Source organism: Anopheles arabiensis (genome assembly GCF_016920715.1).
Source record: "Anopheles arabiensis isolate DONGOLA chromosome X unlocalized genomic scaffold, AaraD3 X_pericentromeric_contig0025, whole genome shotgun sequence".
Classification (NCBI taxonomy): Eukaryota; Metazoa; Arthropoda; class Insecta; order Diptera; family Culicidae; genus Anopheles; species Anopheles arabiensis.
Window position 1 is genome coordinate 51,753 of NW_024412103.1, and position 11,796 is coordinate 63,548.

Sequence of the window (11,796 nt, forward strand, 5' to 3'; positions counted from 1 at the left end):
TGCATTCCTATATCTTTATAGTGCCAAGAAAATATCTGCAGTCCGACCCTGCCGAAATTGGAATCAGTTCAGTAGTGCCTTTAGCTTCAGGCAATGGGAATGGTAATACAAACGAATCCGGAACAGGAGACATGCCGTTTAATAGATCAATTTTACCGCTGGATGAAAACAAGAAAAGTATGTCTAAACAAAAGCTGTATCAAGAGAATCTGAATGGTAAAAAAGGGCATTCTATGACAGCGGCTGCTTCACTGAATTTCAACGGGGAAACGACACACTTGCTCGGTTTTAATGGTACAGGACAGAAAAAGTTTTTCCGAATGATGAAGAGAGCGCAAACAAAAGCGTTTTCCTAGTCCAACAAAGCTATTGGGAGCTGTTGGTCTTAATACATCACTAATTGCCGTAAGTAAATTTGTCACTTCAATTCCGGTTTAAAACATAAATGTTGCGGCAACATTAATTTAATGGTAACAGATTCAGAATTTTTAATTTTTCCTAATTAATTTAATTTATTTAATACATTCAGATTTCTCAATTAATTTCTAAAGCTAAGCACATTTGCACTTAAAAATTATTCAAAATTATTTAGAGACTGTTTTGCATCTGTTAAGTTTTGAATATTTCTTTAAAAATGTTTCTGATGCAAATAAAAAGAAACATATTGGTTTCAATCTTTATCAACAAAAACCGCAACATGTGTTAAACGTGTTTCGGCAGCTTGGTCGCGCAATTGGCCCCCTGCATTGTTTACATCTTACGTACAAATTACTTGATTGTTTAGTTTAACGCAATGAACACCATAGTAATAGTTGTAAAATGTTGCAGGACTCATCAACTAGGGATCCAATCAGCGATGCAATCAACATCGATACCATCGAACGCACCGAAACAGAATTGAACAGCACTCTTCAAGAACATAACATAACTAAAACGTTTGAAGATAATCATTTATACTACAAAAGCACTTGGTCAACTGATAAAACTATGAGCGAGGAGTTTTGGAAAAAAATATCTACCAACCTTACCGTCAATATGCTGCTTTCTAATTCACACCGGCGAGCAACTGTATGTATCTATTCCGTGCACTTTTTTGGTTCGATAGCAAAAGATGGCAGATCAAAATATCTTCAAATTGTCTGCTTGCTTTCTGTAATGTTAACTGCATTTTAAATTCATAAGGCCTCGGGCATGCGAAATGTCGATAAAAGGCGAAAAGTCATCGTTAAAATAGACATAGAGCGACAACGTCTCACGCGACAATAAGTAGCTCAAAATTTCATGCCGCGTAGATCAAAGCACCTCATTGAACAGCTTATCTGAAATCTTTTGAGCCCGAAAACTCACAATGACCGCATTGCAGATGTGAAAATGAAAATACATTATTACAACCAAACAAATGTATTGTCACGCGAATAGCCTCTTAAAACACGCATTAAATGAGTATCTATTTTCATTCGGTGAAATTTCTTCAATAATTTTTGTTTGCTTCAAATGGCATCGGTTTTGTCCGCTCGATGGTGCCCGAAACGCGGCTAAACGAACCGAAATCTTTTGACGTAAAGATTTTAGATTTTTGAGCTTTTGCCTCGAGTTTTCGGGTCGTGTTTTGAGGCCTATGGATTAGCGATTCGTTCTTCTTTATCTATCAACAATCTTTGAGTTGTATTTTGATGGTTATTATGTATCGTTTTCGGTTTTCGTTTACAGACTATGATTTTATCATTCGATTTCCCATTCTACGGCTTCCCTATTCGTAATGTAACAATCGCAAGCGGAGGATTTTTATACACCGGGGACTATGTGCATTCGTGGTTGGCATCGACGCAATATATAGCTCCTTTGATGGCTAATTTTGATACTGCATTGTCCAATAATTCCTTTGTCAAATATCGAGATGATGGTAATATTGAATTTAATTACACATGGCTAAAAAATCATTTGAAATGAGTCCAAAAAATCTTCTAGGCGAAACATTTACCGTGGTATGGGAAAATGTGATTCTTCAAGATCGTCCTAGCAATGGCACATTCACATTCAGCGTTACATTGAATAAATCTGGTGATATAGTGTTTGCATACAAAAAAATCCCTATCAGTATTCAACACATATTTGAAAATCCTTTGATGAAAAACCATCCAGTTAAAATAGGACTTTCAGATGCGTATATAATTGATAAAACAATCATGCGTAAGTAAGCCAATGACCACTAGCTATGGTGATCAAGAGTAGCAATGTATTGTTGTAAGTATTGGTATATTTTTATTAATATATTTTATTATTCCCTCTATCAATAGGTACCAAACAAAAAACCATTTACGAATATCATCGTGTTAATTTTGGACAAACTGAAGTGACGAATGATACTATTATTACATTAACATCTCTCCCTACTTGTTTCTCATTTAAAGATTGTGAATCTTGTATAACTCATGAAGGAGCCGATTTTGAGGTAATAGTAGATTTATTTCGTAACGAATAACATAAACCAAATTACAATTATTCACATTTCATGCATTTTAGTGTTTATGGTGTCCAACCATGAATCGATGTTCAACTGGAACAGATCGTAAGCGCCAAGATTGGGTACATAAAGGTAAGCTGGAAAATCAGTAAAATAAACCAAAACATAAAAATTTATGTATCGTAATTTATAGGATGTGAAGCAACAACAATTTCTGAGATATTATACTGTCCTGCTCTTGGGCAAAAAGGTAATAATTATGGAGAATCTATGGACGTAACATCCAAAATAACGGATAGGTACAATAGCACCAGTAGCATAAGAGATAATTATCAACCAGCACAAGATGACAAACTTCATCAAAACACAAATGGCGTCGCCCAGAATGGAAGTTATATTCATAATGGATCTAAAAAAGAAGAATTCGTCAACAAAGCCCACTTATATCATACAACTGACATGGATAGTGGTTCGAGCAACAAACTGATAGTTTCTCTGCTTGTTATCATTTTAATTTTGCTAATATGCGGCTGTTGGGTGTTATATGCCTACCGAAACCCACACACGAAAAGTGGACAATTGTTAATTAGGGTAAGTAAATCTCTAATTAATTAAACAAATGATATCTCGTTCATACGTTGAAATAATTATGATGCCTGTTTCTTCCAAATGCATTCAATTATTTCTACTGTGTAGATTTTCAAATGGAAAAAGGTTGGTTTATCAGACATTTTCCAAGTTAAGCTTGACATATTTTTCGTAATATTTATACGCCTACGTAATAGTCACTCAAAAGCTTTGGCAGAAATTTTAATGCAAACATTTTTTTCTTTGTTTTACCGTATTTCTTTCCTAAAAATAAGACAGGTAGTTCTCAAGATACTGAAACGCGGATTCAGAGATACGCGGTTTTCTTAATTTGATGTTCTTAGAGCAAATTGTCCTGATTTGACACAACACTTGTCAAATCTCAAATAATTCCCTTTGATCGAATATTAAAACCATTTCGAAATGTTTAAAACTGTTCGATTCAGTCAGAATCATATCAATTAATTAATTAAGTAGATTAAAGATTAATTAAAACCACCCCTAGATGCAAAATTATACGAAAATTAGTTATATTTTGGCTGGAAATTACGAGATTCGACTTACGTGGAAATTTCGAGATACGTGGTCTTTTGCGGCCGTTCTCGGCCCCATTAACCGTGTATCTCGGGGACCGCCTGTACAGTATTTTGCTGAGTAACGCGAATAATGCGTTCCGGAGACATTCGCGTAGTTAAAATGTTCATGCAAGTCAAATATCGCGATTTTCAGCCACAATGTATTTGAACTATATCTATATCTATATCTATATCTATATCTATATCTATATCTATAATATCTATTTTTGATTAAATTTAGTACTCTTATCAAAACTAAGTATGTATTTAATATAATTTGTATAGAAAATTTGGTTAATTCTGACTTTTTATGGATTTTAAACTTTATTTTTGGAAAAATGTAGTTTATTTTGCGTTTGACAATTGTTGGATAGAATTGTACAGATATGATACATGAACTATCCAAATTAAAAATTCGGGTGACTTGACTGTTGTGTAACTCGGAGAGAATACTGTATTTTATTTTTCGTTTGCATTATAAACCTTTAGTGTAAATTCTCACGACACAAAAGTTTTTTTACATATGTCTTTATATTTATTTTTCTGTTTATAAAAATGTATTTTTTACAGTATCGTCCTAACAAGTGGTTATGGCGACGTGGCGAGGCACGTTATACTGCAGCTTCCATTCACATGTGAGAGCCCGAGCCCCGTTAAGAATGAATTCCAAGAACAGTCCGTCCATAACATCTTGCCGTGCATGGTCTTTTTGTAATCATTTTTGCAATTTATTTCCCTGTTTAAGAAGCAATCGAATTTTTCAGAGCATCTTTACTATCCTCGGATATGGTCAATAGAATTTGTTGTTAGCTTGTTAATTTATCGATGAAGTAATCATATACGTTTGGAAAAGATCAATGTAAAAGTTATGCAAGCCTGAAAATATCTCAAACGGCATTTCATGGAAATGCCACAAATAAAAAGTATATTCAAATAATTATATTTTACGTAGAAGTAATAAGTTCTTCTATTTGCGTATCGTCCTACGCGGGCATGCCGGCCTATACAGGTTTTGAGACTTTATTCAGTACCACGAACAGCTGGGCAGTCATCTTGCAGCGGGGTTCGGTCCATTCTAGGCTTGAAACCAAGACGGGCATGTTGTTAAGTCATTCGAGTTGACGACTCTACCACGAGACCACCCCAGTTATAAGTTGGTAAGATATATTAGAGCCCAAAATTAAAAAAGCAGCGTATTCGGATTATTGGCACTAGTTGAACTTACAGAAACCTCAAAGATATATATATATATATATATATAATATATATATATATATATATATATATATATATATATATATATATATATATATATATATATATATATATATATATATATATATATATATATATATATATATATATATATGTGTATATATATATATATATATATATATATATATATATATATATATATATATATATATATATATATATATATATATATATATATATAATATATATATATATTAAATAGTAGTATAATGATTAATGCATAATGTTAACAACATGAAAAAAATTTAACAGCATGACAAAATTGACAAAACAAGCTTCGTTGTACAATATCGAATGAAAAACAAATAAAATATCCGTAAGTGCCTTTAAGGAAAAATGAGTAAATTTAAATACTACACCTAATTCACTCATAAAATTGGATTTTGTACCTTTAACAGAAAATGAACATGACTATGTATACAGGCACAAGACATTTATTACTGTATGAAGTAGGCAAGTATTACGTCAACCTCGAAAATTTTAAATAAAGGGACATAATTGATACAATTTATGTCTATCAGTCATGATTAATCATGGTGTATTTTGTTGAATAATATATGTATGCCTATAACCATAAAACTGATCAATCAACAACACTTCAACAGTGAAAACCAAAACCAAACTATGTACGCCCACACAAATTCATTCAAACTCCAAAAACGCATTTTATTTACATTTATTACTTAATTAACATTTTATCTGACATACACGAGTGCTTTTGGTTTGTGTGGTAATTGCGGTGTTCTTTTGTAAGTGTTTGATCCTGATACTTCTTGATTGATTCATTGATTAATAACTCAAACTTTAGAAAATCTTTTCGATCAGAAGCTAAAATTTATACTTACTTAGTCAGCAAGAGCTCTTAAAACCATTACTTAACAACATAGTCACAATTAAATAGACTTTACGTAGGACTGACTATCCTTATAATCATTAGTCACTGACAAGCACATTTACAGGCATTGACCGACATCTGTTGAGCCAAAAGAAGAAGAAGAAGAAGTAAAACCATCACATATTTAATATTAACTCACATATTATTTCCATTTTTGGATAAATGAGAGAACACTGCAGAACATATGTACCTTATCTAGTGGCGGATTCATCGGTGATCGGCAGCCAGGGGCCCCATTAGCCGCGTTCAGACACGGCATATTCTGCTAATATATTCTTCTAAAAATATCTGCCAAACACACTTTTTCACTGAGGTAGGGAAGTCTATCAGCCTGTGGCAAATCTTTCTCGAGCAATCCAAGCTATCCATAATTGGACGGATAAGGCCCGGGTCTATGAACATGTTGCGGCAACATTTATTGATATTTCTGTTTATTTAAAAATTGTGCTCGTATTTCCTCACAAAAACATTTTAAAATTAAGTTGAAATTATGTTTTATCCGTTTTGATATGCAAACAAGTCCGAAAATGTTCCTGCAACACATAAACATGAAACAAATCGATTTGTTTCTCTTGCAACAAAAATGTTCCCGCAACATGAGTTTGACAGTTCGTCCATACGATTTGGCAACAAATGTTCCGGCAACATTTTCATAGACCCGGCCTAACCGCAAGGCCAGACGAGGTGAAATATACAGCGAAATGAACTATTTGACAGGTGAAATATCTGTCAGATAACGCATCACAGCAACCAGCTAATGTGCAATGTAAACAAACGTACACTACATACACCGAGAAAGCAGCTGAGAAAATAACTAACAGCATGCTTTGACAGCGACTGAATTGGGAGTTTATGGCGGACGATCAATCATAGTTTGCATTTTTGCAATCTAATAATTGTAGAAATATTATTAAAAAGTAAAAGAAACTTTTTTGACTTCATTTTAGTGGTTAAAATAGATTTTTCAACATCATTTTAAAAGTCTCATCTCGGCACTTTTCGGAGCTTCTACACACACCGGCGTGAGAAACCGGTTATCAATTCTCTCACAGCCATCTCTCACCTGCAGTCTCAGTGTATTTAGAAACGCTCTGACGTGCGATTTTTGATTTCGATTTTGATTTTGAAAAAAATGATTTCGTCGGACGCCGCATCCGATGTTATCTGTCAAACTAATTGTGTGGTGTTTTGAAGGAACAACCTCAAACTATTTTTTTTGTCAAACGTCAACGTCAAACTATTTAGTTAGTTAGTTAGTTCTTTTATTTCCATTTTTTAATTTCATTAGTAAGTACAACAGTTTGAAATCTTGAATTCCATTGAATTCTACCATTGAATTCTAATCTTAATGGCAATCTTGGCCGGAAGGACTTAGAATATTTCTAACAAAAGCTAAATTAAGTAACAATTTGGTTAAGGGGAAAAATATAATTGGAATTGAAAACCCCTTGGCTGAATACAAGACTTAAACTAATTTTGCTGCTTTTGATACTATGTACAGGCCTTAACATAAAAATAAAAATAATAATAGTAATTGTAAACCTAAAATTATATCTTTAAGAGTTCAATTCTCTTAGTATTTGCAGTGGGCTATGTGCACTTTGCGTTATAATTTGATTTCAACCTGGCTAATATTTCCACTATTGTGGGAATATTACATTCGATGTAATGCAGCTGTGTTGTACCACCGAGGGACTCTAAGGATAGCTTTCAAAAATTTGTTTTGGGCTCTTTGTAGTTTTAATTTATGTGACTGGGCACAATTTGACCAAATGGGTGAGGCGTATGTCATAATAGGTCTAACACATGCTTTGTACAATAGCATTTTGTTTTCGAAATTTAATTTCGATTTCCTGTTAAGAAAACTGTACAGAATTTTAAATAGTTTTTCACATTTTACAGTAACATTTTCTGTATGATATCCGTATGTCAGTCGTTTATCTAGTATTAGTCCTAGGTATTTAGTCTGATTTTTCCAAGGAATTTCACAATCGTTAATTGTTAGTTTAGTACTTGGAAGCTTCCGAGCACAGGTATACCTAGTGAAGAAGATAGCTTCAGATTTGTTTCCATTTAATTTTAGTTTCCATTTTGTGCAGTATTTACTATATTTTTTCAGAGCAGTATTTAAATTTCTAATTATTGTTTTTGGATTTTTCGCTGAGGATGAAAACGCAACATCGTCAGCATAAAAGAATTGCTCACAGCTCTTCATGTGGGGTATGTCTGAGGTATATATATTAAACAGTAAAGGCGACAGAACGCTGCCTTGAGGAACACCTGCCTTTGGCGTATATGTGCTAGATGTACTGTTTAAAATATGTACTTTGTTTTGGCGATTTGAAATGAACGAATTTACTATATTGATTAAGTAGCTGGGAAAATTTAGTTTGATGAGTTTGGAAAGCAAACCTTGATGCCAGATGGAGTCAAATGCTTTCTCAGTATCAAGAAGAACTAAGCCGGTTGATTTTCTATTACATCTGTTATGTACGATATTGTTTGTTAATCTATGGAGTTGGTGTGTGGTAGAACGAGAGGGACGAAAACCAAATTGACTTTTCGGGATTATGTTGTTGTTGAATGTATGGAGTGCCATTCGGCTTTCTAACAATTTTTCGAAAAATTTTCCTAGGCAACTAAGAAGGCTAATCGGTCGGTAGCTTTCTGGTTGACTGTGATCCTTGCCTGGTTTGGGTATCGCGATAACTTTAGCTATTTTCCATGCATTAGGAAAGTAGCCAAGTTTTAAGCAACCATTGAGAATGGTATTTAGATATATAATGGCTTTTGGAGGTAACTTTTTGAGTGTGCAGTTATTTATGTTGTCAATACCAGATGATTTTTTTGGTTTGAATCTTTTAAGAATTTGTGTAATATCTTTTGGTTTGAATAGGTTATTTTGTATAAGTTCTTGATTGATACTGGGAAAGTTTTTAACGGTTTTTTTTCACATGACGTTCGGTTGGGCTTGTAAAATTTGCTGTTACTGTGTGTGCAGATTCAAAAACATCTTTCAGTGCTTTGCATTTTTCGTTTGACGTTATGAGCGTTTGATCATTGCTTTTTAATGCTGGTATTGCGTTTTGATTATTTTTAATGATTTTAATAAACTTCCATAGTTTGGTTTTATTATGTTTGTCCTTATTCATTGAATTAAGGTTTATTGACCACGCTTTGTTTCGCAGTTCAGATAATTTAATGTTAATAAGATTTTTCAAAAATAATATGATTGTTTTAATGTGTTATTAAGTCGGTGTCTTTGCCATCGTTTACGATACGTATTTCTAATTTTTATAAGCTTTATGATATCTGGGGGATTATTAAGTTATACCTTCCTGCTGATTTTGATGGTATTGCGATTTCATGCGCGGATAATATAGTGTTAGTTAGTTTTTCTATCATATTATCGATTTGAGCTTGACTATGTATTCTGTCATGTGAAATTTCAGCTGGATTGATTTTAGAATTGATGCTATGTTTGAATAAGGGCCAGTTTGCTTTGGTGTAATCATGAAGTGTTCTGTCGGGTTTTAGATTGATCTTTTCGTTTCATACAGAAATGTTACTGGTAGGTGATCAGAAGTGAAATTTGTACTGGTTTTCAGGTCGGAAATGTGATGATAATTGTTTGTTAGCGTAATATCGATCGTAGAAGGATTTCTTGTAGAGTCTGAAGGGAAATGAGTAGGTGTGTCAGGAAAAAATCGAAAATTGCCCCTTGCGCAATTCGTCAAATAATATTTTGCCAGTTGCGTTTGTTGAGGCACAGTTCCACATATTGTGCCTAGCATTTAAGTCACCACATATTAGAAAGCTACTTTTTAGTCTAGTTAAATTTCTTAGATCGTTTTTAAATTTACTCATCACTGTGTTTGAGCCAGGATGATAAGCTGCGATTATTGACAATGGGCCCTTAGATGTCTTAATTTGAACTCCTATTGTTTCTATAATTTCCATTTTAAGGCTTTCATAAGGTTAAAAGCAATGTTGCTTTTGATAAATATTATAATCCCTCCTTTGGCATTTAGGATTCTATCTAGTCTACAGATGCTATAGTTAGCAATGTTGAATCTTTGTCCCGGTTTTAAGAATGTTTCTACTATAATCATTAAGTCAACATCTTTTTCTTTAAATAGTTTTCTAGCTCAATTTTCTTATTTAAAACACCGTTTGCGTTCCAGTATGATATAGTTATTTCTCGAATATGATCCATCAGTTAGCAAACAAAATTTACTAACAACCTCGAATATCGCGGTGATTTGTTGTTGTTTTGTCTTGCAAGCGCGTAATTTGCAAAATACTTCACCAACTATGACTGTTAATTCAGTCGCATTAAACAAATCCTCCGTACTGCTATTTGTTTGATTCGCTTCTATGTGAGGAGTTTATTTGTTTTGGACGCTGACGTAGGAGGGAGCACAGGGAATGCATTTCCTTCGAATACAAATTCTCTCGATGCGGGAAGTTTAGGAGCACTGGCTTTTGATTTTGTTGGTCGCTTTGGGCACCCCAAAAGTTGGCTGGATGATTGCCTTCACAGTTAACACATTTTAGTTTGTGTGTTAACCATTGTCATTTGATGTTGATGCCTTCAACGGGCATTCTTTTGAGTCATGTTTACCTGCACACTTGTTGCAGGAAGCAGGATGATGGCAGTTAGCAGCACCATGACCAAACGATTGGCAGCGTTTACACTGCATTGGGCCTTGTCTGTTGGAATAATAATTCCACTGTACTCTGCAGTGCTCAAGTGCGTTTATGGAACGCAGCTTTGTAAGGTTTACGCTTCCTTTGGGGAAGTGAAGGAGATAGGTTGCGTGTTCGTCGTATTTTTATTGCGAACGGCTAACTTTTCACTGACACCGGGTTAATGCCCTCAGCTTCTAGCACTTGTTTTACCTCTTCCGTGGGCATATCGTACAGCCCGCTGAGTACTATTTTGCTTGTACGATCCTCTGCCAGTTGGTATGTGTGAAAATTCACTTTGGTGTTAGACAGGTGTCTGACCACTGTTCTAAAGTCATTGGTTGTGTATGTGTACACGATAATACCTTCGTTTGCCACTTTGGTGTGATAACGTATTACTCCTGCGTCGATGACTTTTTGTGCACTTCTCCTAATGACTTGCACACAATCTTGATTGGAGGAATACTAACACTATTACTCGTCGAGCTAGGCTTACTCGTATGTGTATCCATAGGATGCTCTTCTTTATCGTCTTCAAGCAGTGCATATGTGTTAGGCGACACCATTTGCACCTGTTCCGTATTGAGTTTGCTCAAGCGGTGGAATGTAGATAAGGAATTTTAATAAGAAATTTTTAATGTAGATAAGGAGGAATTTTACATTCCTTCGCTTTGACGAGACTTTGCCACAACCCACGTTGGCGGGTCGGGCGACTTTAGTCGCTTTGGTTATAGGTTTCACTTTTATTACCAATTAGAACTCTGACTTTGGTATGTGTTTATCACAACGCTTAGAGCCTCGCGGAAAACACGTCTGCACTCCTCGCAGTCGGAGTGATGAGTCCAACGTCAAACTATTAAAATCATCAAATAATCTTAATATGAATCGAAAAAGCGCTTAACAGCACGTGCGATAAAATTGCATGCGACGAAGCACAGACAGGGTCCTTAAACATTAGTTTTCGATTGCTTCCAAGTCCTAAATGTTCTAGCGGTTGTCATTATTGTGCATTTCTTACAACAAAACCCGTGTTTTACGAATCATTTTATTAAATTACGATAATTGTCTCCAGCGAAGATTCGTGGTGTGTGAACGCAAAATTTTATTATTTTTATATATTGTTCAGTAGGGACGGCCCGGCCGTTTTGCTTACAAATTAAGTCTTACAGTTAACGTAATTCTAACTTTGTCTAGTTCAATCCAATAACTCAGGCTAGTGGAGATTTCCTTCAACAAAATATCACCTTATCCCGGTTGTATTCGGTTAAATTGCTCAACTGGTGGATTGGTTGCTATACTGGCATTTCGGG

At 34.5% G+C, this 11,796-nt stretch overlaps 1 protein-coding gene across 1 annotated transcript; it reads left to right on the plus strand.

The window, feature by feature from the left end:
* Positions 1 to 351: 351 nt before the first annotated feature.
* LOC120907875 (plexin domain-containing protein 2) lies at positions 352 to 4,569 on the plus strand (the record flags this gene model as incomplete). The annotated part of the gene is made up of 9 exons (XM_040319113.1): positions 352 to 405; positions 829 to 1,068; positions 1,711 to 1,903; positions 1,969 to 2,190; positions 2,298 to 2,452; positions 2,524 to 2,596; positions 2,658 to 3,055; positions 3,161 to 3,178; positions 4,198 to 4,569. Coding segments are annotated over 9 exons (1,422 nt in total), but the record flags the coding sequence as incomplete, so codon positions are not given.
* Positions 4,570 to 11,796: the final 7,227 nt, after the last annotated feature.